General features: G+C 39.3%; 2 protein-coding genes across 2 annotated transcripts in view; both read right to left on the bottom strand.

The window, feature by feature from the left end:
• Positions 1–3,999: 3,999 nt before the first annotated feature.
• On the bottom strand, positions 4,000–7,624 carry dnal1 (dynein, axonemal, light chain 1). Its single transcript, XM_037692795.1, has 6 exons — positions 7,530–7,624; positions 7,378–7,433; positions 7,222–7,277; positions 6,984–7,110; positions 6,701–6,841; positions 4,000–4,532 (listed from the first exon to the last, which is right to left on the bottom strand). The coding sequence occupies exons 1-6, from the start codon at positions 7,562–7,564 to the stop codon at positions 4,483–4,485; spliced, it is 465 nt and encodes a 154-aa protein (XP_037548723.1). The 5' UTR covers positions 7,565–7,624; the 3' UTR covers positions 4,000–4,482.
• A 7,402-nt stretch (positions 7,625–15,026) lies between these two features.
• The window catches only part of fkbp9 (FKBP prolyl isomerase 9), a 13,126-nt gene continuing 1,970 nt past the window's right edge, over positions 15,027–26,182 (bottom strand). The window contains exons 3-10 of the mRNA XM_037693459.1: positions 23,711–23,900; positions 23,484–23,629; positions 22,896–23,085; positions 22,172–22,317; positions 21,886–22,075; positions 17,052–17,197; positions 15,320–15,483; positions 15,027–15,222 (exon numbers count right to left, since the gene is read on the bottom strand). Of these exons, the coding sequence (XP_037549387.1) occupies positions 15,043–15,222; positions 15,320–15,483; positions 17,052–17,197; positions 21,886–22,075; positions 22,172–22,317; positions 22,896–23,085; positions 23,484–23,629; positions 23,711–23,900 (1,352 nt within the window). The 3' untranslated portion in view covers positions 15,027–15,042. The remainder of the gene's footprint in view (positions 15,223–15,319; positions 15,484–17,051; positions 17,198–21,885; positions 22,076–22,171; positions 22,318–22,895; positions 23,086–23,483; positions 23,630–23,710; positions 23,901–26,182) is intronic.

Below are 26,182 nucleotides of genomic sequence, written 5' to 3'. Positions count from 1 at the left end.
ATTTGAGAGTTTATCAGTTTTTCTAGAACCTTGGCTAAAATGCAGAGTTTAGAGATTGGTCGATAGTTGTTCAGTGAGGTGGGGTCTCCTCCCTTAAGCAAAGGAAGAACAAAGGCTGTTTTCCAAGTGTCTGGGATGGAGTTTTGTCTTATGGAGAGATTGAAGATGTGGGTCACTGGGACTGTGATGATATGAGCAGCCAGCCTTAAGAAATAAGGTGGAAGTTCATCTGGACCTGCAGATTTTTTAGGATCAAGATCTTTTAACAGTTTATTGACCTCACTGACTGAGAATGGAGAAAAAGAGAATGTGTGATTAACTGAGGATTGACTTGTAGGAGGGACTGTGTCTTAGCGATATGAAAAGCTGCTGATTTATTAATGTCGCCACCTCCTCTGTTCCTCTCATAAGGCTCAGCACGGCTAAATGAGTTCTGACCCGTGGTTTGTTTCAAGGAAGAAGGCTGAAAACACACTCGGAGCTGCAACTTCACGGTTCCGAGTGGAGGCTCACTTTACACGCTTACTAACGTGATGACGACGCAGCTCAATGGACTGTGTGTTGGCACCTTTCTATCTTATCAAGACACTCAAAGCTCTTTACAGTACGATCTGTGCCTTCATTTACCCATTCATACACTACTAGATCTCTACTAAGAACAATCAGAGCTTTATCACATTCATACACCGATGGGACACACATCAGAGCCAATGAGGGGGTCAGTGTCTTGCCCAGGAACACTTCAGCATGTGACTGCTGGTGGAATCGAACCCCCATCTCTCCCATTGGAGGTCAACTGCTCTAGCTTCTCAGCTACAGCCACCCCCAGCTGAAGAGGATTATTATTTATTATATGTAAATAAATGTCTTAAAAATAAACTAATATATGTAAATAGTTTATGTTTTTAGACATTTATTTTGTTGAGTTACAGCTGTTTGTTAATAAATGTGCCTATGTGACAATTGGGACCAAACTTTGACTCAGAAGTATATTTTTGTTAATTATGGAAAGAAAAAAATATTGAGATATATATCATGTATCGCGATTTATCTTAAAATATCAAGACATTAATTTTGGTCCATATCGCCCAGCTCTAGATATAAACGTAAAATGATGAAATTTCTCATTATCTCTTGTTTTACTTTTGTTCAGAACCCACGGTCCCAAAGGCTGCTCACGATGAAGTTGTTCACAATGACCTCAAACAGAAAAACGCCCAACTTGATACCGAGTGTGACAACCTGCCTGTGGACATCAACAAACTGAAAGCTGAGAATGAACAATTACAGGCGATGGTCAGGAGTACACAGTTCTCCTATGCTTCTCTCAAGTGTAATGCAGCACAGGTGCTCTTTTTCACATGTCTGACTAGTGTTGTCTTTGATTGTGTCCTGCAGACAGTTATAAACAGTGTGCAGTTGTGCGTAGCTCTCAGCAAAGGTCAAAGAAAAAGTTTACAAGATAGTGGTGAGACCAGCTATGTTGTATGGTCTGGAGACAGTGCTGCTGACAAAAAGAGTGCCATGGATGGATAAGATTAGGAATGAGATCATCCGAGGTACAGCACAGGTTGAACAACTGGGAGATGAAGTTAGAGAGGCCAGACTGAGATGTTTGGACATGTTGTAGGGGATAACCTTATGAGAGGCATGTTTTTCTATGTTCAAATTATGCTTAACAAAAGACGTTCGATCTTATCTCATCTTTTTTTTAATCCCAAGTCGATAGGGACTTGTTTGTTGGAACTTCTGATTAAATTATAACCGATCTTAGCTCTGAGCTGAGGAATGTGACGAGACAGCGGAGATCACAAGTTGATTGGATCGCGTGCTGAATCGAGCTGTATCTAGTGTGTGTGTAGTCATTATCCATCAAAGCCATATTTAGAGTGTATATTTAATAAGGCTAGTATATTCAACATATACTGATGTGCATAAACACAGAGTGTAATTTAAAAGAATATACGCATTTGATGCTAAAAAAGCAATGTTTTTTGAGAGCATTATAATTATAAACTAACAAACATGGAAGTAAAGTAAGTGGATAATGAGTAAATGACACAGCAAAACCAGAGAAATTAGCTAATTGTTGTGCTTGTTGACCAGGATGCCTATTATGAGCACTACAAATTACAGTGTATTATGTAGTTTAAATAAAGTTTAAATAAAGGTTGAATGAATGAATAGTTTGTGTGTGTGCCATTAATTTACTGTTGAGCTTGTGGTCCATAGCAAGAATAAAGCTGGTGACTAAGTCTGCCAGAATACGTGTCCCCATTTAATTTAAAATAAAAAAGCATCTTAAAAATTCACTGGATTAATAACATGAGATTTTCTAACCTGAAACATCATATTCTTAATCTCTGTCCATTTTGATGTGGGGGAGGTACACAGATTCTGGCGGAGGTGGTGATTCAGCCTGCCAGAATTAGCATTTTAATTGTTTCAACACTGCAGCAACACACTCACTAACACAGTTTGCATGTGTAAGGCTAATATAATGGAGCACAAACTGATTAAATTGCAAACAGCTTCTGGGCAACTGGTAACTGCTGCCTCTCAGCGAGCAGGTCCCCGGTTCAAAACCTGGTCCCGTGGGCCTTTCTGGGTGGAGTTTGCATGTTCTCTCCGTGCATGCATGGGTTTTCTCCAGGTACTCCGGTTTCCTCCCACAGACCAAAAACATGCACGTTAGACTGATTGGTAACTCTAAATTGTCCCTAGGAGAGAGTGATAGAGTGAGTAGTTGTTTGTCTCGTTTGTCTCTATGTGACCCTGTGATAGACTGGAGACCTGTCCAGGGTGTCCCCCGCCCCTCGCACAGTGATTGGTGGACATGAGCACCGGCGACCCCCGTGACCCAAAATGGAAGAAGCGGGTAAAGATAATGGATGGATGGATGGATGGATGGATGGACGGATGGAATGCAGCTTCTTCCACTTTCTTTATGGAAGGCAGTCAAATTGGGTTTTGAGATCGGCGCTAGAGAAACTTTTGACTTTCCATGTCGGAACTTCAGCTTCAGAGGATTTGTTAGGGAATTTTTGGTCAAGGGTTTGTTTTTATTACACAGCTGAAAATGTTGACTCTGTCCATGAATCATATAGTAGAGGGCTGCATGAAGATCTGGGTGAGGCTGCAGCAGCTGTCAGTTGAGGGCACCTCCCAGTTGTGGGAACTCAGCTGAAGAATAAAAGCAAGCTGGTAAGGCAGCTCGGGGCAGATTCTTGTGACTGGTCCATGTGTGTAGTTTATGTATATTTATGTAACCTGTCCTGAAAATCAGACTTTGCAAATATATACCTGTTAAAAAATCTCCTGCCGTCGAGTGGTTCTTTTTGACTAAACAATGTAAGCGAGAATATTTTTCTCCAACAGGATTCTAATTTAAATTTGCCACAATTCATAAAAAAAAAAAAAAAAAAAACTTGCTCTGAATTGCACAAAAATACAGATTCACCATTACATCTCAACTCTTCTTTCACCTACTTTTTATTTCATTTTTAACATTTAATAATTTAACGGTTCAGCATAAATTTTTTTAGTTCTTTAGTTGTTGAAGAAACATGTCAATCACCATAGATTACGAAAAGCAGTGACTGATCTAACTGCATAAATAAAAATTTAAAAACCTTGTGCACAATATTGACTCTGTTTAGTACATTGAAGGTGAAATACTATCAGTAGTATTTAAAATATCAAATATTTAACATCTTTAACATGTAACATGTAAGTACAGAAACCAGAATACGTCAAAACAGACATCAGAGTACAAACACCAGTGGATATTAAAATAAGCTACATGCATTACCTTACTAAAAATAAAGGGAACGGCAGCTTCAGAAACAAATAAGCATGTCAACACAGTAGCCTTTTGTTCCCTGATGTTACGGTAAATCACGTTGTCACATTGTGCTTTGTTTGCTCCACATTGGACCCAAAAGTCATCTTTGTTGTTTGTGGAATATTTGTTTTAAAAGACCTAACTCCATCGTAGAGGTAAGATTTTTCTTATAACGCTTTATTTCAGCAAATACTTGAAAATGTTGGCTGTTTAAACTGAATCTTCTATTTTTGTTGACAGGCACATCATTTTTTTCTAATCATATCTTCTTGCCTGATCAGCATTTGGTCCACAAAGAAGTTTGAGCTCTTTAATTTATGTGCTATACTGCGCTGTAATGTTTCCTATGAAGGACACTTAAGTTGTTTGTTTTTGCTACACAAACAGAACTTTACCTCCAAGCTGTAAACTGTAAATTCCGTTTAAAAATACAATTCATGTAGTTACTGTAAGACCATGTATAAATCTTATTTTATCCTAAATGCATAGTGTCTATTTTTTGTTGACATTTTGTGATTGTTGGTCAGCAGCACTCATTCCTTTTGAATGTTTTCATGCAAAACCAGGAGCACCATGACAAAAATATATATAAAAAAAAAAATTTAAAAAGGAAGACGTTCAGATGGACGCTCATCTTCTCAGCTCTTTCCTTCTCCCTGCTCCACATCATGTTTGATGACCACTGTTCCTGAAACAAAAAATGAAACAACCAATTACACAGATGTCCAAAAACAACTGCTTGCTCAAAAGCAACATTGTTATTTTTGCTTTTTATTTTCTTGAACCTCTGAGTCGTTTTCCTTAACATTTACATTCCTACAATTTTCCATTCAGCTTCCCACAGGAAACTGTTAAGTTCATACGTGTGTTTACTTTCACTATTTATGAGTAAAGGATGTATGTAACGTGTAGGAGCACTGATATTATGGCGCTGACATCGTGTTATACTTAGTCTAAAAATATTATGTTAGGAAACGTTTGTTTTCGATTAGCCTTGACTGTCAGACACTGTATGTGAAGGTTGTTGGAACAGCTGTATGAGGGTGCTCAAAAAAAAAACTGAGCAGAGAATGTAAAAAACAATCAGGGTGGAGCTGGTTAAAAGGACAGCATGTACTTACAAGGATGAAGCTGACAAGGCTGCATTTAAAACTCAAAAGTACCGTATACGTTTTCCTTCAACTGATGTACTCACAATAAGTTTATGGGGCACGAAAGAACATTGATTTCATGTATCGTAATCGGCGGGTGATCTGATATTGTAATATATATTTTTAAATTGAACAACAATGCATTGTAATGGTGTCACAGAGGGTGTTATGTGGGAAAAGATGTAGAAAACAATGGTGTTATAGGTATTTCACAAGAAGGGAGAGAAGAGGAAACTACAGTAATGGTGTCACGAAAAAGCATGGAGACCTTCCAGGTCTCCAGGGAGGAGTCGATCGCTCGGTGGGGAGGAGAATCTAAAACCTACAGAACATGTTGTATTGAGACTTGACAGTTAGTGAATGTTACCTGAGACCTTGACTCTAGGTTTGTTTGCTGATTTGTATTTTGTCGGGTCAATGAATAAACCTTTAAATCACACATCGGACTCCAGCATCTCTTTGACTCATCAGTTTATGACTGGTAGTGAACATTAGAAGGCTGTCTAAGTTAGATAGTACTAATTAATTATGCAACAACAGGTGAACTAAACCATTTTTTACTTTACTTTTTTGGGGAATACTGTTAGAGAAATGTCTTTTCCCCGCTGCTCGCTTTTCTTTCTTGACTCCCTGTTCATTTCAGAATTGACTTTAAAGTTTTATTTTATTTATTATGACATATAAAGGCCCAGAATGGACAGGATCCTATATACCTGTCTGACCTCCTGCAGCTTCCCTCCAGATCCCTTAGATCTAATGATCAAGATCCACTTTTAGTTTTCCCGAGGTCCAGGCTGGTTCACAGAAGTGATCGGGCCTTTTCAGTTGTAGCTTCTGAACTGTGGAACCAGCTGCACCTTCATATCAGACAGGCCTCAACTCTTCTGTGTTTTTAAGTCTCATCTTAAAACATGTGTATTCCTTGGCTTTTAATAAGCATAAGCGCTTACCTTTATTTTTAATGGTTTAAAATTTTATCATATTTTTAACTGTTTTTATTTTGCTTGTTTATGTGGTCTCTTGTGATTGGTTTTGTCTATTTGTATAATGTGCAGCACTTTGGCCAATGGCAGCTGTTTTTGAATGTGCTATATAAATAAAATTGATTTGATTTGATGTTGCATTCAGTGCTTCAATTGTGTGAAATGTATGTGATGTGAGTTTAAGGTATTTATGACTCTTCGGCAAAGTTAAGAGCCGTTTTCTTCTAAGATGTTGGTTTAATCTACATTCAACATATATTTTTATTAGTAATGTACCAACAAATTGGTTGGTTTCATTCTACACCAGAGGACCAGGAGATTAAATAAAGACCCTGCAGCAAGATGTGGATTAATTGTTGTCATAGATGATAAAACTGAATTTATAAAATCAAAGAGCATCTTTCGGAAAAGTAATGAAGAATTTCTATGAACTTACGTTGGGAAAAGTACAGAGAACTTTCCACTTGAAATTATCTTGTCATGTGATCCTCATAAGATTAATATGTAATGTAATATATAACAGTATAAACTGTCTGGTTCAGAAAAACAAACTCTGAACTGGTGCATTATCTGTACTGTAAGATCAATTCAATTTGTTATAAGCCTTCTTGAAAAATAAAAGCGCTTTTATTTAAAATAGACAAAATCTTAAAATTGGTTAAAAATTAGCATTAACAGTATTTTTTATAATTTTCATATAAACAACTGTTTAATATTCTCACCATCTAGTTTCTTCAGGTTAGGAAGTTTTTTACAGGCTTCCTCCATCCAGTTCCCCTCTGAAACATGCCTCTCCTGCAGGGGATTTCCAACAAAAATCAGCTCCGCTAAGCATGGCAGGTCAGCAAGCCTCACAAACTCTGCTACATGAAACAGAAAACACAAACTGTATAAAACTGACTGCCACAACAACCAACAAATAGAGAACCAAACAGAAGACATTGCTACAATAAAAATAATGTGTTTTAAATTAATTCCACTGTCTGAGCTTAAAATGTAACGCACCCCAGTCTTTGACCAGGTTGTTGGACATATACAGGACTTTTAATTTCATCATGGAGTTGATTCCTTTCAGCTTCTCTATCAAATTATAGGAAATCCATAATTCGTCTAATGTGTGTCCTACAGCCTCCTGCGAAAACACACACACACTCACAGGAGCAAAACTGAAGCAAAAAATAAACTTTCAGAGACTGATTATATACAGTAGCTTATATAATATTATGGTTTGTATGTAACTTACCAGCCCAGCAAGTGTCTTTATATTATTTCTGCTTAAAGACAATATCCTCAAGTTCTCTGGAAGGACACACAATAAATTAAAGAGACATTTAATCTAAAAAGAAAACACTCTTGTGTGATGTTATACAAACAGAATTTACACTATCATTATACTCACTGAAACCATTGAGGTTGGATATTTTCTCAATGCAATTTGTGGACAGCGACAGCTTCCTGAGGAGGATAAATTAAAACATTTACAAGTAAACGTATCAAAGATCTTTTGACATCAATAAAAGATTAAGGACAAAACATCAGGACAGCACTTACTCGCAGCTGGTGAGCGAGGAAAGAGAAGAATCCATTTTCTCTATAGGAGGAACCTGACCGTACAGCTTGATGTCTTTAGCTTCACTCGCTTTCGCTCCTGTCTTTTTTTCCTGTACACAAACACAAGACTTTATGCTTTTGCTCAACTGAACAACTTGACACCTGCAAAAACAGGCAACATGAATATTGCCCAGTTTAGTGTCTGTTTACAACTCACCCATTTACTCAACGCTTCTCTCAAAGTCGTTGCTTTGGCCTGAAAACATCACAGGAAACTGATGGAAAACTGTGCTGGTTATCAAAAACAAGCTTGCACAGCGAACACAAACAACCTACAGATATTGAACTCTACAGTGGTAATTTATATTTCTGCTTCTGAGCCGCTACACACAACATACATTTATAATGTATGGCGTTCATTATAAGGACGAGCTCGTGGCTCGTAGCTCCAAAACTAGAAAGTTCCTGGAGAAACTTTGACGGGGACTGCCTATTTATTATTAAATTATTATTAATAATAAATATTAATATGAATGATTATTATTAATAATAATCATAAATACTAATTATTAATATTATTAATACAGTTATTAATTATTTATATATTGTTAATTTATTAATTATTAAAAAATACTAATAATCAATATTAACAATATTTGCACCAATAATTAGTATTAATATTAAATATTACTTATTAATATGAAAAATTATTGATATTAAAATAGATCATTATTAACATCAATAATTAAAAATGAATATTTATTATTAATATTACTAATTAATAATAATAATAGGTGATAATAGGTAATAATAGGTGCCTTCCATGCATGTTGAACCAAAATGGCTCCATATGTTACTCAGTTTCTGTGAAAAGTTTTCTCCTATTCATTTCCTATGGGGAAATTTGGCATTTTTCTTAGCAAAATATGTCGCCATGGTAACTGCGAATGCCAATAAAAGTAATTGCACACTTCCCGGAGCCGGGCCTGTCGTTTTGATATAGCTTTTGTGGGGGTCCACGTTGCGGTTCGGGCCGCATTAAAGTGGAAAAAGATACGCTTTTCAGGTGTAGAATAATAAGTGGGCAGTCACCAACTAGTTCCTGGAGTTGGTGAAATATTGCGTCTTTGTTCGTAAATTACGTCGCCATGGTAACTCGAAATGCCAATAAAAGTAATAGCACACATCATGGGGCCGAGCCAGTCGTTTTGATATAACTTTTGTGGGGGTAGACGCTGTGGTTCGGGCCACATTAACGGAGATGGGAATGTAGACACTCTTCCGAGGTGTAGAATAATAGATACCTGCCATTGCATGGCAGTCCCCAAATGAGCAGATCTTTAGCCAGATTTAAGCTAATTTGCTAATAAAATTAGCTTATAGCTGCACCGTTATTACATGCTACGATTCATCGAGTCTCTAAATGGAGGGGGTTACATGTTTAATCAGATGTTAACAGCTACTACCAACTAAATCACCAAATAGCAAAGAAAACGTGCAGAAATTACACACCATGTTGTCGATCGACGGCTATTCTGGTTGCTATGGCGCCGCAAGGCTACAAACTGCGCATGCGCAGTGTAACGCCCGTGTTTTTTTTTTAACTCACGTCCCTCATGTTTAAGAAAATGAAAATTTTAAGACTTTGTTTTAGAAAATTTGAAGACACAACAAATAAACAAACAAAAACAAACAATGTGTGATTGACTGAAACTTTAGATTATTTTTAAAAACAGTTATAAATAGTTTGTTTACCTAATAAATATTTAAGCATATTTAACATTTCTATTTACAGTATTTTGGTCACGTAATTTTACGTGGTCTTTTTGTTATGTTATAATTTTTTATTATTATAAGGCACAAAAAAAGAAAAATAGATTAAGTTGGAGGGTTATTTCAAAAAGGCCTTTTTAAAATCAGAAACGAACAAAAAACATAATTTTGTGCTCAATTTTTACACTTTAGTTGCAGAATTATTATGCACACTAAATTTGTAACTTCCTCTTCTACAGCTACAACGTGCAGACAGCCGTGGTCACATCTTCCTTCAGTTAACTTCCTGTAACAGTTTAGTAACCTCACTGACAGAGAATGGTGAAAATGATAAGGTATGGTTTACTGATGTGTGACTTGTAGAAGTAAGTGATATACCATTAGAAGCTTTATCAAACAGGAAACTGGAGGCAACAGAATGTTAAAAGTCATTGTGTTTATCAATTATCAATATTATTTCATCCATCATTTCTGATTGGTCTACCATGATCTATCATATAGGGATATCCTGATGCACGCTCAATAATCCAGGTAGAAAAATCCAAAAAAGTTAAATCATATAGGGACTTTTGTACGGGACTTTCCTAATAATGAACATGTGGTTTGCATCTGGCATCATGTGTTAGCTTTGCATCAAATGTTCTGCATTTTGGGTTCAACTTTTTCTGTTATCCAACCAGCGGCCTCTAATGGCACAACATTGCACAACTTCTTCTTTGTAAGATTTCACATAATTGAGTGTGTAAGCGCTAACCATAACAAAACAGAACCACATTACACAAAGCCATGTTAAAAGTCCATTTCTGTGGGAAGACAAGATGGTGGCGTTGGTGTATGCTCATATTAACAAGCTCCTGCCAGTACTGCCTGAGAACTTCCTTACATGAAGATATTCTCACTACCTTTGCTCCAGTATTCAACATTGTTATTTAATTGATTTGGCAAATCTGTATAATGGCGACAAATTTGAAGAAAGATAAGTATATGGATTCTGTGGCCACTGGGCCCAACACCACCTTGGACCATGGTACTTTTAAAGCCAAGGACTCAGCTCCACCCACATCAGATTCCAGAGAGACGGACGTATCGACCCTGAACTTGGACATTCTGGCTTCAATAAAAGCAAAAATCTCTGCGGTGATTAAATCGGAAACGAAAGCCGCCCTTGCAGTGAATCTCGTGGGTGAGCTTCAAGCAGTGAGAGCGGAGGTGGCTAACAGCAACACGACATTCAGAACAGAAACTGACCAGGTAAAACGGACTGTTAAGGATGTTGAAGAGGGACTGTCCACCTGGTCGGATGAAATTGAGGCTCTGCGCAGCACAATGAAAGAACTGAAAGATGAGATAAAAAGGCTGAAAAAGAAACATACAAAATTGATCAACTTCTCTCGATAGGAGTCAGGGTAAGGAGGACCCTCTTACCTCGATGGAAACAAATTGGATTCATGATGACAACTGTTTTTTTTTTTGCTGTTTGGCTGGTGAATTCTGGATTGTCTACAAATCTGTGTGGATGTGTCGAAGCTTGACAGTGCTCAGACTGAATTATGTGCGATTGTGTCAGAGAGCTGGAACAGCTGTTATCAGGACTGCGGTCTCTCTAGCAGCGCACATGAAGGTGGGAATAATCTTGGAGAAGCTGTGAGCTCGACTTTCGGCGTAAAGGATCAATTCGGCTGTTTGAAGTTTCCATCAGAGGAATATATACCAGCGAGACTTTAAAAGGCATGCTTTGAAAAAAACAAAAACAAAGATGCTTTGTCTGTCTCCTCACCCCTGCCTTCCCCAAGGCCGTGGTCATGTGACAGAACCTCAACCGAGCTGATGATGAATGTCACCTCTTATCTTGACAATGGTTGAGAGGAGGGGCTCTGGACTATGCTCCAACTTTCCCTTAAGAATTCAATGTCTTCACCGGCCTATATGTTCATGTATAATGTCTATTTATGTGCTATGGGTATGTGGTAGGTTTATTTGATGCCTCAAATCGTGCCCTGTCTAGGACACGGCGTGAGAGATCTTTTTTTGTACCGTCTCTCCTCATGTTTTCTTTCCTTTTCTCATCTAAGCAAAATATTATTCTGAATAAGAATAATGAGGGCCACGCTTTTTATAATAGCAGCTTTGTGCACTACGTGCATCTTTCGGATGACCTTACATACATATTCTCGTTGTATCTCGGTGCAACGATAACATTTATTCTGATTCTGTGCTGTAACCCCATATTCTATGAGTATAGGAGCAGCACTTTAAGGTTGTCGCTAGTGGTTCTACCCCTCGCACACAGCTCAGCACTGAAAACTTTGATCCACGCCCACCTGCTGTGTGGGCCCCACCCTGATCTGTATAAAATGCCCTGAGACCAACTCCCAATAATGTTTTTTTTTTCTAGCCATTTACCAGTGAGGCCCAGGTTTTAAAGGGCTGCACCTAAACTCATAGAATCTGGGGTTACAGTACGTAACCAACGTTCTGTTTCGTATAGGCTTTGCACTTTTAGGCTATCACTAGTGGGTTAAAGGCGAAGCAGGATGTAGTCTATATATGCCTTGCTGTGTCAGTTCAGAACCACAATCACACAGGTATCTGCTTGAAACAATCCATATTGATCCTTTGGTTCATGTGTGATTATGCACCGCTGAATCTGTGCGCCTGAGACGCGCTGAGCAGCAGAAAGAGTATAATCTCTGTGTCAGTCTGAAGGCTGGAGGATCAAATCCTGTGGCTGTGAGAACAGGCTGATTGGAGATCTTCAGTGAAAACATCTGCGTTGTCACTCTGACAGAACTCTGAGGACAGACAGAGTGAGTCAGGGAAAAGCTAGAAGAATCATGTAAATAAAAATGGATGAATGGACTCAGCGAGGACCATGACGCAGCAGTACAAATGTCCTGCACTGATACTGCTCCGTGCAGATCCATGGAGACTGAAATTCCTCTAGTGGAATGAGCCCTGAGCCCGTCTGGAGGCTGAGGTCCAGAAAAGCTATATGCCTCGCACAACCAGTGTGACAGGTGCTGAGCAGACTGAGGGCGTCCTTGAGGCTGATCTCTGAAATGCACAAACAAGTGCTCAGATTTGCGTAATGCAGCTGAGAGCACAACGTAGCAGGAGATGATTTGGACGCAGCACCGCTCAGCTGCTGTCTCCTTGGATTCTGAGGCATGAAGAAGCCACGGACAGTGCAGACAAATCGCTCACTCTCTTTGCTGACGTCAGAGCTAACAGAAGTGCTGTTTTAAACAACAGAAACTTAAATATTTGATCTATAGGTAAAAATGGTGCTTTAACTAGTGCACGCAAAACTATCTCTAAATCCCACTAAGGGTTGAACAGACTAGTCGACTAGTCGCAGTCGAGCAGCTCGTAGAGCTGTCATTTCTAACCCTGGCCCAACCCGAAATTCGGGTCGGGCTGAGCCAAAATAATGTGCTGGATGGGCGGGCCGGGTCGGTGTCGGGCTTTTGATTGCATCAGTGGACGTGCGGCTGATGATCCAACGGTTAAAAGCGATTAAAAAAAGTCCAGATGGATCCCTGCCAGCGACCCACCTGAAGCTAAACTGGACCCAGCCACTGCGTCAGCAGACGCATGCGTCCGACAACCATTAATGACTATAATAACTATAATATTATAATAAGGTGGATTCCACCACAGGCAGCACGGCGGCCCAACTGGTAGACCTGCTGCCTCTCAGCGAGCAGGTCCCTGGTTCAAATCCCGGTCCGAGGGTCTTTCTAGGTGGAGTTTTCATGTTCTCTCCGTGCATGCGTGGGTTTTTTCCGGGTACTCCGGTTTCCTCCCACAGACCAAAAACATGCATGTTAGGCTGATTGGTAACTCTAAATTGTCCATAAGTGTGAGTGAGAGAGATGTGTCCCTGTCATGGACTGGAGACCTGTCCAGGGTGTACCCGCCCCTCGCACAGTGATTGCTGGACATGGGCACTGGCGACCCCCATGACCCAAAATGGAAAAAGCGAGTAAAAGATAATGGATGACAATCTTGCAGCAGTTGGACAGAGTGGGGAAGAGGATCTGTGTGTTATGTGTGATTTTCTTGTGTCCTCTGTCCATTTTTCCTCAGCGTGCTTCCCTTGTGTTGCCAACTCCTGTTGTACCTGTCCCTCACTGTCCTCCCCCAGGTGTTTGTAATTATTTCCTTGTTAGCATGTTGTTATATTCTGCGTTCCTTTATTGTTCCCGTCCACGGATTGTCTTGTACAGCGTTATGTTCTGTCTTCCTCTGTCTCCATGATCCCTCGATGTATGCAAGTTCTGCTGCCACACCAAACTTTTGTGTTCCTTCCATCTATGTTCTTTTACCCACTTCTTCCTTTTTCGAGTCGCCGGGGTCACTGGTGCCCATGTCATCATCGCTGTGCAAGGGACGAGGGACACCCTGGACAGATCACAAGTCCATCACAGGGACACATAGAGACAAACAACCATTCACTCTCTCACACACCTAGGAACAATTTAGAGTTACCAATCAGACTAACATGTATGTTTTTGGTCTGTGGGAAGAAACCGGAGTATCCAGAGAAAACCCACGCATGCACAGAGAGAACATGCAGACTCCACCCAGAAAGGCCCCAGGACCGGGATTTGAACCAGGGTAACCTGCTCGCTGAGAGGCAGCAGCTCTACCAACTGCACCACCGGGCTGCCCACTTTTGTGTTCCTTATTTAATAAATTAGAAATTCTTTATTTTCATCTTTGAGTTCCTGCATCTGTCTGCACACTGGGTTCAACTAATCAACCAGCATAAGAGTTCTCCAAGACTTGGGCTGCAGGGCAAAAATAACACGATTAAAACCAAGATGAACTATAGTCCTAGTAAATATTAATTAATTTAATTTTGAATCCCTCAAAATCAACCACATATAAAATAAATAGACAAATGAACATGTTCAAGAGCAAAAGAAAAGACGATTTAAGGTCAGGTCATTTAATGGAATGAAATTTATCACCATCAAGCCTTGGCTTTCTTGTGAATTAAACATAACAACAACAAAATATCACATACATTTCTCTTTTACACACACATAAGCACATAAAACAAGTCACGGTCTATCACGCACGCAACCTTTTAATCTGCGTCTGAGATCTGGAGTCAGAAACAAGCAACCAAACGCGTTTGAAAGGATTTCAAAGCCCCAACACGTGAGGACATCAGGCCTCCCAGTGTTCTGTAGATGACTGTGAACAGCAGTAAACACCAAACGAAAAAACTGTGAAAATTATGAGCTGAAATAAAATGCTGATCTGCTTTGTGCCTTCGCATTAAACAGACGATCTTGGACACCTTTCTCCAGGAAGACAGTCAAATATAAAAATAGTTTAACAACTCTGGAAAAGTCAAAAGCGTGAGGATTGTAGAGGATGGATTAAAGTGTTGGCTTGTTCGCTCACACAGGAGTGCTTTTATACCCTTCAAAATAAAATACAAGTCACATAAAACAAAGACCTGATGAACAAGGAGGTAAAAGGGAAAGTCACCGCCATCACAGTCCTCAAATTAAATGTTATAAAAATCTTTCTTCCTAATATAATTTTTATGTTTCTACATCCTACACACTTTTCTCCCATCAGTCTTGATTGTTTTTGATCATAATAACAGTCTACAAAATAAAATAAAAAAACTACCCCCCTCCCCTACAATATTTACGCTGCCATTCCCTCAACTATTTGACCCTTCCTCCTTCCCCCTGATCCGTTCTCCCCCTCCGTCCCGTCATAGCTCATCGTGACTCGCAGCTTCGTCTGCTTTGAGTTTGAACTCTGCCTCTGTGATCTTTCCGTCTCCGTTGCGGTCCTGGTTAGAGAACATGTTGTCGATTATGCGGTAAGGGTCGAAGCCGGGAGCCAGACGGCCTTTGCCCTCGTTCACCTGATGCATGATGTAGCCGGTAAACTGTGGAGGCAACGAGGAAATAAGTCAAAAGCAAACAGAGGAATTAATTATGTTGATTTACATTTAACAACAGTAAGAAAAGTAGATGACTGCGTACCTCCGAGGGCTCCACCTGGTTGTTCTTGTCTTTGTCCATCTCTCCAAAAAGGTCCGGTGACACCTCGTCGTTCCAGATAAACATATAGCCTTCAGGAAGGCCTTCCTCCATATCAACCAGCTCAGTATCAAACACCATCACAGCACTTCCTGGAACTTCATCAGCTGCACACACAGACACAAAACTGATGGGGTTAATGCGTCTTTCATGCCGTTCAGTGCGAAGAAGATTTTTGCTATTGCCAAGACTGTGGCACTCTTACCCTGAAAAGTTGGATATACAGAGATAAAATGCTTAAAAACTACGACAAAATACAAGAGTCAGCTGCAGTCATTTAAAGGATCATGAACTGTATGAAGAAACAGTTGCACGATAGGAGAAAGCCAAACAGGCAGATGTAGAGCTGTAATCTGGTTAGAGCTCGGATGAAGACATGTGAAATATAATCCATTAGGCACTGGAAGTATAATTAAAATTTAAACCTCCCCGTGCTCATTCATCTATTTTTATTTGCATGACGCTTACAGTTTTAAACAGTTCAGCAAGTTACAGCATCTGAATGACCTTAGTATGAAACAAACAACTCAAACAGCAGCAACACTGAAATTATGGAAATTATGCAGGCGTCTTGGGAACGCATTTAATTTTCAAGGAAAAAGCGTATTAACATTATTAAAGAACAAAAACTAAACAGGCTTAAAGGAATAGTTCAGGTCTTTTAATGTGGGATTCTGTGAAAACAGTTACAAGCAATTAATATCTTACCTGTTCAGGAAAACTCTTTGAACTACCTCAAATATGAGAAAGCCAACTTAAGTCTAATGCACAAGCGAACCTCAAGTCTGATTGTTCTGTGTACAATTAATGTATAATATATATATTTTTTTTTTTTACCATGAAAGTATAATTGCAGCTACACGTTAGAAAAAAGGATTTAAACTAACAGCAGCAAGGTAAAAGCAAGAGTCAACAGCTGGAAAAAAAAAAAAGATCTGAGATAGGGGTTATTTTAATTAGGACAACATCCCATTTTTTATTTAGATGGGGAAGGACTTAAAACATATGCTGGGACCAGTCCATTGAAATGCTATTCCTATCCCAGCTTCAACATCCATGATCCAATATGGGGTCTAGTAAAATATCTTGATGGCAAGAGGTGTCCCAGGCAGGACCAGAAGATCTGCAACTTTAAGAATTAAACAATTTCTCCAAACTGAGGCCGTTCATTCAACATCTATTTATACAGGTTACTCTCACTGAGCCACGAGGACTCATTTATAAGAGGGACCAAGAGGGTTCAAAGAGCTATCTACAACAGGTAAGATATTAACGGTTAATAAAACCCACTATTATTCAGTAGCTTTCAACACCAGAGGATCTGTGTTTTGAACCTGTACGCTCCACACTGGTTAGTCGTCATATTATCTGCATCGTTTTTATGTCCGTATTCTGATTTACCTCATTTTATATATTGCTTTGTGTGTTGCCTGTTTTTCTGTCTGTACAGCACTTTGGTTGGCCTTGTCGCTGAAGTCCACTTCAAAGATTTAAACTATGCCTTTAAGCGTCAGCTCATTATTAACTCCAGTTTATACATGAAAGTTAAGGCAGGAGTTCGTAACAACAACCGTCTCATTATTTATTTTTACAGCTTTCTTATAACGTACCAGCAGAGATAAACTACTAGAGAAATAAATGTCTTCATTTGTGTTTGTATGAGTGTGCGACTTACTGACTCCTCTCTCCCCATAGGCCAGGTGAGGAGGAATAACAAGGTGTCTTTTCTCTCCCACACACATGCCCAGCAGTCCGTCCTCCATCCCCGGGACCACCTGGTTGGCTCCCAGAACAATGTTATATGTCTTTCCATAATTATGCCTGAAAGAAATTTAGATAAACAGACAAATGAAAAGTAAATGTAGTTTTAGTCATAAGATGTCAGGTCAGGGGTTCCCAAGACTTTTTAGTTTCAGGGACGCCCTCATAACCCTTAAGTTCATTAAGTAATTTTCTTCAACTTGTCTCTTTAATGCAATCTGTGCAACATAAATACTTAAGATCTGTTTTTTTAATAGTGTTAATACTATTTTTTACACTTTTAAATATGGGGTATTTTTCATTCAAGACACAATTAACAAAATTTTTAATTTCAACTTCCAAAAATTACAGTTTTAAGAAAATTATCCGCATCAAAAACCACTTTAAAACTGTACCTATTCACATAATGAACATAATAAATGTATTGTCACTTCTTCAAATTATTACAGAAAACTCTTTACATAAAACGGAACAGAATCATAACAGCAGCAGTCAAAACAAGTAACAAGACTTAATTTGTAAATCGATCGATGTCAGAAGGCAAATAGCGGGTGGGCCGGCGGGATGTGTGTGTCTGAGGGTCCTCCCCCAGAAAATTATGAATAAAGTAGATGTGATTTCCTGCATTTTGGTGTATTTTAACAGGTCGTTAAACATCTATGTGCTTGTAAAAATGAAAAATAATTATTTATTTTTGGCAGACCCCCAAGCACTAACTCGCAGACCCCCGGTGGTCCGGGGACCCCAGTTTGACAAACACTGACATAAACAATAACAAGAACAACATGATGGCACAAATTTGAATGTTTCCCTTGATATGGGTGTTTTTATATGAGGAAAATTGTTTGTTTTGTTCATGTTTCTTAGAAAAAAAATGCCTTTTTGAGGTAAGATTTTTATCAAGGGTTTAGTGGAAAACAAAAACAAATGGTTGAGGTAAATGTAACTGACCTAAAATTAAATAAAATGTTTTAACACATAAAAGGGATCCATCCATCCATCCATCCATCCATTTTCTTTACCCGCTTGTTCCATTTTGGGTCACGGGGGTCGCTGGTGCCCATGTCCAGCAATCACTGTGCGATGGGCGGGGTACACCCTGGACAGGTCTCCAGTCCATCACAGGGACACATAGAGACAAACGAGACAAACAACCATTCACTCTCTCACTCACACCTAGGGACAATTTAGAGTTACCAATCAGCCTAACATGCATGTTTTTGGTGTGTGGGAGGAAACCGGAGTACCCGGAGAAAACCCACGCATGCACGGGGAGAACATGCAAACTCCACCCAGAAGGGCTCCTGGACCGGGGTTTGAACCAAGGACCTGCTCGCTGAGAGGCAGCAGCTCTATCAGTTGCGCCACCGTGCTGCCACATAAAAGGGATGAATAATATTATTAATGCAGTAATCTTTCCACAACATGGTTACAGAAACATGCTTTCTATTTGTTCTAGTCGGAGTGGGTCGGTGGTGCAGGTTTGACCCACTATGCTCGCTCAGGGTCCTGTAACAATGAAAACACTCCTACTGTCCCTTTTTAGCCCTTGGCAAAGATAACAGGTTGTACACACACAGCACGTTTTACCTCCTGCATGTTTGTCCCACAATGAGACAAAAACTTTGTTACAACAGAAAACACCAACAAGACACATAATTGTTGACAGTTGATGTAAAATGATCAAAACGTGCAAAACAAATGTAAAGATGAAAAGTTAATCAACACTTTTAACAAAGTGACAAATTAATTATGTAAAAAATAGACAGTTCATTTTATTCAAAAACCCAGCTGTGCTGAAATTAGCAGCAGAAGCTGAAACCGAGTTGTTAAGGCTAAAATAATAAACAGAAAAGTGGCTAAAAGTTAATAAAGGAAAGAATGCCTTCCTAATTTTGAGACTATTTATTGGAGGAGAAGGGAAAGTGGTTTATCACAGTTTATGGTTCAGGAAAGAAATGCGTGCGATTCTTTTAGAAACAGTGGGAAACAGTGAAGACATGGAAAAGTGCTTTGAACATTATGGTTAGAGCTTACACACTCAAAAATGTGTAACCCTGAGGCAGGTGGGGGGAAGCAGAACTACTGAGTGTGAAACGAAGTAGATGAAAGGTCAGGCCGAATGTGCAACATGTGGCCCTTCAGCGATAATTTGAGCCGTAGGCAGAAGGGAGGAAAGATAAACACTAGCTGAATCTGATCATGTAAGAAAGGAGGGGGGCCTAAGAATAGTTTGAACACGGTGAACCTATACGAGAGTTGAGTCTAACAAAAGACGATACAAAGGGAAACTGATGGTAAGGGAGGACTAGGAAAGCAAGTGGACAGAATGGTCCTAAAACGTCCTGTCTCCATTATATTGTGTGCGTGGGGATGTTAGTGATAACAAGACCTTGAAAACTGCATCAAGTGTGATTTTTGAATGTTCGGCTAGCCTGTCCAAAGTGCTGTTTGTAACAATAAAACCATGATTTGCTATCATTTGAGTCGTCTCTTTATTACAGTTTTTATTTTTTAGAACAGCCTCTTCAGTAGGAGCAAAACAGTAACTAAAATATGAAAAAAAAATCTATATTTTAAAGCCAAAAGTAGCACAATGCTAGCTAGAAGGTGCAAAATATTGGCTAAAAGCTAAAAGTAGCAACAGGCTAGCTAAAAGCTAAAATTAGCTTGGGAAGACAAAAAAAAAAAAAAGTAAATGTACAGGTATATCATTCAGATTTCAGAGAACAATGTTTTGATGGGTTTTAAATCTCTATTTATAAGGGGAAGTATTTGTAAATAAAATAAATGTATTGAAAATGACAAAAGTAAAAAAATAAATAAATAAACAACAGGTTATAGCACCTATTTATTAAATGAGCCGAACATTTTGATACAGGAATGGCTGAAATAGCTCAAAATATGTAGAAGCAAAATGCAAAAAGCGTTAGGAAAAACGAATAATGAGAAAATAGACACAGTCACAAAATGAAAAGATCTGACATACAAAGTACAACGTCTACTATATATAAACAGCTGGACACCCCCACCCTCATACGTATTTACGTCTGAGTTGTTTTATAATCTGTTCATATGTCAGGACTGCTGGTTGCCATTATTAGATGAAATCTCTCAAGAAATCTTGAGTGGTTTTAGTTTTTATTGAATTACAAATAACTAGAGAAACTGCATGTCCTGTAAAAATGCAGTGTGAATGCTTTTTGCTAAAGAACTTGCTGAAAAACAGCTTAAATTAGCTTAAAAAACATGCTGAAATGTAGCTGAAATGGAAGAACAAGCCTAAGTTAGCAAAAGAAAGCTAAAAAGAACACATATATTTGCTGAATTAGGTTTAAATAAGCAGAAATGAGCACAAAAAATAGCAAATTAGATAAAAAGGTCTGAATTTAGCAACAAAAAAGCTGAAAAGGCTGAAAGAAGCTTAAACTAACAGAAGGATGTGAAAGGAGCTGAAAGGAGCTAAAAAAATAGGGAATTAGCTGAAAAAGTTAAATTTAGCAAAAAACGGCTAAATAGTAGCTGAAATAGCAGACAAAGCTGAAACTAGCAGAAAAAAAGCTGAAAGGAGCATAACAAGCTGAAATTTGCAGAAAGAAGTTAATTAGGCTGAAAGTAGCAGAAATTACAACAAGCTTGAATTTATCTGAAAACGGCTGAAATTAGCCAAAAAAAAAAAAAAAGCTAAAACAATGTAGCTGAAAAGGTAGAACAAGCTTAAATTAGCAGAAGAAAGCAGAAAGAACACGTTGGCTGAAAGAAGCAGAAACGAGCACAAAAAAGTGGAAATTATCTGAAAAAAGCAGAGATTTGCCCCCCAAAAAGACCCTGCTGAAAAGTAGCTAAAAAAAGCAGAAAGAAGCTTAAATTAGCAGAAGGAAGTGGAGAGAGCACATTTTTACTGAATTAGGCTGAAAAAAGTTTAAACGAGTTCAAAACATGTGGAATTAGCATAAAACGGCTAAATAGTACCTGAAAAAGCTGAAACTTGCATAAATAAGATGAAAGGAGCATAATAAGCTGAAATTAGCAGACAGAAGTTAGAAGAAGCAAAAAAAATTTTAGTTAGCAGAAAAAATCTGAAAGCAGCACAAAACAGCTGAAAAAGCAGCTGAAAGTAGCTGAAAAAATGTTTAAATTTGCAGAAAGAAGCTGAAAGAAGTTGAAGCAGAACAAAATGTGAAAGGAGCAGTAAAAGGTTGTAAACACATCTAAAGATTTGAAGGATGTTAAATGAGCTCAATTCATTTCCTATGAGGAACAAAATGGCAGAAAAGGCTAAATATTTCAAAAAGTTAAAGTTGCATCAATACCAAAAGTCATAGCACCCTTCTCCTGAAAGAGCTGAACGTTTTGATTTGATTTTTTGAAATAGCACAAAAATTGTGGAATGAGAAAAGATGCTGAAAACCGAAAAGAAGAAAAATGGATCACAATAGTATGAAAGCTTCATAAGCATCCACACAATTAAAGTATTCCTTAAATTCATATTGACAAAGTGTAAGGCTTTTAAAGGCTCATCTACATCAATCAAAATCAGATTTTTTAAATTCATATTGTTATGATTAATTATTTGTAATCCCATCAGCTGATTATCAGATGGCACATTGCAAAAAAAAAAAAAGTTTATTTAGTGGTTTGTGTCCGGGATTCAGGACGGTAAAGTGAATCAGTGTAGGGAGTAAAGGAGTTCTTCTAAGTGGGGGTGGTGGGGTTGATTACTTAAAATGTTTTGGTGATTTACTCACGTGGAGTCGATGGGTGTTCCATCTAACAGAGAGGCATTGTAGTGATATTTGATGAAGTCTCCTTTCCTGGTTTGCTTTTCACACTCGTCTGGTTTGTAGGTGATGGTGACCTCAGTGCTGTCTGAAGGGTTGTGGAAGTCGATGATGTGAACATCAAACACGAGAACAGCTGAACCTGGGATCTTAGAGCCTGAGAGATGAACATCAGCCAAAGAAATACATCAGTTTACTTTATATTATTAAACATATGAACATGTTTTTTGTTCTTTAGAGGAATTACACACACCTGTGCCCTCCTCTCCATAGGCGAGATGTGGAGGGATGGTGATGGTGCGTTTCTCTCCAACGCAGACTCCAATCAGACCCTCATCCATGCCGGCGATCACGTAACCTTGACCCACATACGTGTCGTAAGTGCGATTGCGAGAGTAACTGTCAAGCAGAGAATATTATTACTCCAAAAATCTGTTGGCTCAGAAAATTTAAGCAGACGCCTTGATAAAATATTACCCTTAAAAAACACTTTTTATGATCCCTTATGATAATTGTATATACACCAGTAGATCACATACTCTGAAAATGTAAGAAGCAATAATAAAAGCAGATTTCTTGTTATGTCCTGTGACGTAAAGTTGCATTAAACTGGCTGAAAAAAAGAATGAAACAAAACCAAACAGTCGTGCTGAGAATGCTCAGTGTCCAACTGCCTTAATATGAACATAAGAAAAAATATATATTATTACACTTTGTTTCTGTCTGCACAACTTGTATTACGCAAATCACAACAAAATAAAAAGCAGCATTATGTAATTCATCTGGTTTAGTTTCGTTTCTCCTCTACAGACATTCATACACAGACAGATGCTGCCACCTTGAGGCCACTTGAGGAACTGCAGCGGTTAAACGGTTCAGATTTTGTTTTTTGAATGTCCAGAGGATCTGACTTAACTTTTTTAGATTTTTCTACCTGGATTATTGAGCATGCATCAGGATAGTTCAGATGAACACACCTGGAATCAAAAAATGTCCCATCCAGGAGGCTCCCGTTGTAGTGGTAACGCACAAAGTCTCCTGCGACCGTCTTCCTCGTGCAGGACTCCGGCACGATTTGATTGGTCACCGTGATTCCATCTCTGGGGTTGTGAAGGTCCAACAGAACAACATCAAACACCAGAGACGCCTGACCGGGGATGTCACTTCCTGACGGACAGACGATGAAAAGCACAAATAATGAGGTTACTTAAAAAGTCAATTGTGACGAATCAGAAAACTGTTTGATACTGGTGGCGTTATTTAAAATGAAAAATCTACCAGATTAAAAAGAAAATGTGTGTGCATTGTATGTCTGTAAGCAAAATATCTCATGAATTATAACTCTTGGAGTCAACTTTATTTCAAGATGGCTGCCACAGCTATTCAACCCCAGTCATTTCTACTGGAATTTAACTAAACTTTATTGTGGAAGTAGCTGCGAGTCATCCCCAACACATACTCTTAACAGATCACACCAGATTTTGTGATCCATGTCATTTCTGACACACAAACCTGCTGGGGGTTCAGTCAAACACAAACGTCCTGAAAAAGCAGCAAACACCCACCATCTCCGTTCTCCCCGTAGCCAAGTGACGGAGGCATGGTGATGATGCGCCTCTCTCCGACACACATCCCCAGAAGCCCCTGATCCATACCGGCGATCAGCCAGCCGATCCCGACGTAGGTGTCGTAGGTGCGCATGCGAGTGTGACTACAACAGAGAACAGGCGTGTCAGGCTCGTCTTTGTGGGATATTTGGTGCGGATGAATCGATATAAAACAACGAACAAACCTGGAGTCGAAGAGCGTCCCGTCCAGCAGAGTGCCGTTATAGTGGTAGCGGACGAAGTCAGAGACCTCCACCTTCCTGGAGCAGACGGGCGGTAAATGGTACGTGTTGATCTGAACGCCGTCCTCTGGGTTCCAAACGTCCAGCAGCAGAACGTCAAAGTGGAGGATGGAGTCGGGAGGGATGAGATCAGCTGCAGAGACAGGCGTTCAAAACTAAAAACTGATCTTTTGTCAAATGTCATGTGAAATGTTTGTTTGTTTATCCGACCTGAAATCAATACCAGGATAAACAGTAAGAGCTTTTTAAACCCATAAGTGCAGCTTATAACTACAGCATTTAATCTAAGATTCTGGCCTTTTTGTATTTTAAAGATAAGTTACTGTCATGGGCAGCACGGTGGTGCAGTTGGTAGAGCTGCTGTCTCTCAGCGAGCAGGTTGCCCCGGTTCAAATCCCGGTCCGGGGGGCCTTTCTAGGTGGAGTTTGCCTGTTCTCTCTGTGCATGTGTGGGTTTTTTCCGGGTACTCCGGTTTCCTCCCACAGACCAAAAACATGCATGTTATTGTGTGAGTGAGAGAGTGAATGGTTGTTTGTCTCGTTTGTCTCTATGTGTCTCTGTGATGGATTGGAGACATGTCCACGGTGTCCCCCGCCTCTCGCACAGCGATGGCTGGATATAAGCACCAGTGACCCCTGCAACCCGAAAAGGAAGAAGCGGGTAAAAGATAATGGATGGATGGATGGATGGATGGATGGATGGATGGATGGATGGATGGATGGATGGAACTTACTGTCATAGTATGGTTCCAAATGTAATCAAACCTAGTACATCAAATAGCCAAAAAACCTTTTTGTATTCATGTGTAAAAATTTTTAAATGTGTAGATATTTATGATAAACTATAAACTGACTGACTCTCACAGAGAATATTGAGTTTCCAGATTTAAACAGCAGTAACAGCAAGTCTCACTGAGGGACACTCAAACAGGCTGTGCGCGCTCCAGCAGTGGCTGATCCTCAGCTCTCTGCTAGCAGGAGTTTAGTAACATGAATAAATCAGGCATGTCTGTTTGCTAATGATGATCATTTGGATGCATTAGTATTTAATACAATATTAAACTTTAGTTACAAAAGTCCCAGGAGGCCGTACTGCGGGGAGAGGGGGTTATGATGTTTTGGCGACTCCCCCAACTGCAGTGAATATGTCACGTGCAAACACATACAACTGTTTATTAGTTTATTACATGTCATGATCTTTATGGGTGGTGGGGGTGGTGGGGCTTGTCCCTATGTTTAGTTTTTACCCTCTGTCCTACGCTCTTGACTTTCCTCTTCTCCCTCTGTTTCCTGGCATGTTTCCCTCCTCGTGGTCTTCGACTAACAGTAGCACAATTCAATTCAATTCATTTCAAAAATACTTTATTGATCCCAGAGGGAAATTAAATGTTGTTGTAACTCCTCATCCTGGTTTCATTAAAGATTTAAAATTTCCACCAGCACCCTGTTTGTATATTAATACACCACTGTTTAAACCCTGCTCCAGTACTGCGAGCCTTGCTGCCCTTCCACTTGGTATCTAGGGCACATAAAACATCTACCTTCCTTCTCTGCATCATGCCAGCCTGTTCTCTACCTTTGCCTGCCATTGTCTCCACATTTAGAGTTGAACCCTCAGTCCTACATTCTTGACTTCCCTCTTCTCCCGACATGCTTCCCTCCTCGTGGTCTTCGACTAACAGCAGCACAATTCCCGCTGGCACCCTGTTTGTCAACAGCACCAGTTCAAAACCCAGACCTGAACCGATCCATTATGGTGTTGTTTGGATGGAGTTGCATGTTAGTTCTAGCAAAAGTGTTTTACGTCTGATGCCTTCTGTGTGCACCATGTACCCGAGCTTGGGACAGACACAAGCGATACACTGGCTTGTGCTCCCTAGTGAGGCTGGATTCACATGTCAAAGTGACCCTGGGTAAAACCCTGAAACCCTTATTGTCTCCTATGTGCCTCACTGGTGTAAGAATGTGATTAGACTCTATAGAAGGATTTATTCAGACAAGCTTTGTAAAGATGTATACAGAGTGCTGTGCTGCTGATTGTGTTGTAAAGTGTTTTGAGTCTACTGGTTGGATAGAAAGGCACTACTTCATCTACATTTGCAAACACTGATGTTTATGAAGTCACGATAACAAGAACAGGGTATTAATACACACTGGGAATCCAGAAAAGTCTGTGCTCACCACTGGCCGAATCTTGCATACAACCCAGACGGCTGGTAGAAAAATATTTAATCGACAGCAAAAAGTGATACTGTTTCATTTTGATGAGAAGCATTATGTTTTAACACAAGAAAGCACTGCTGCCAAGTTAAAAAAAAAACATGATCCATTCTGTGGAACATAGATGAATACATGTATGTATGTATATACAGTATTGGTGTATATATATATATATATATATATATACACCAATACT

The sequence above is a fragment of the Nematolebias whitei genome, chromosome 19 (assembly GCF_014905685.2).
Source record: "Nematolebias whitei isolate Nwh7 chromosome 19, NemWhi1, whole genome shotgun sequence".
Lineage (NCBI taxonomy): Eukaryota > Metazoa > Chordata > Actinopteri > Cyprinodontiformes > Rivulidae > Nematolebias > Nematolebias whitei.
Note: the sequence above shows the minus strand (reverse complement) of the source record. Positions and strands in the feature narration are given on the sequence as shown.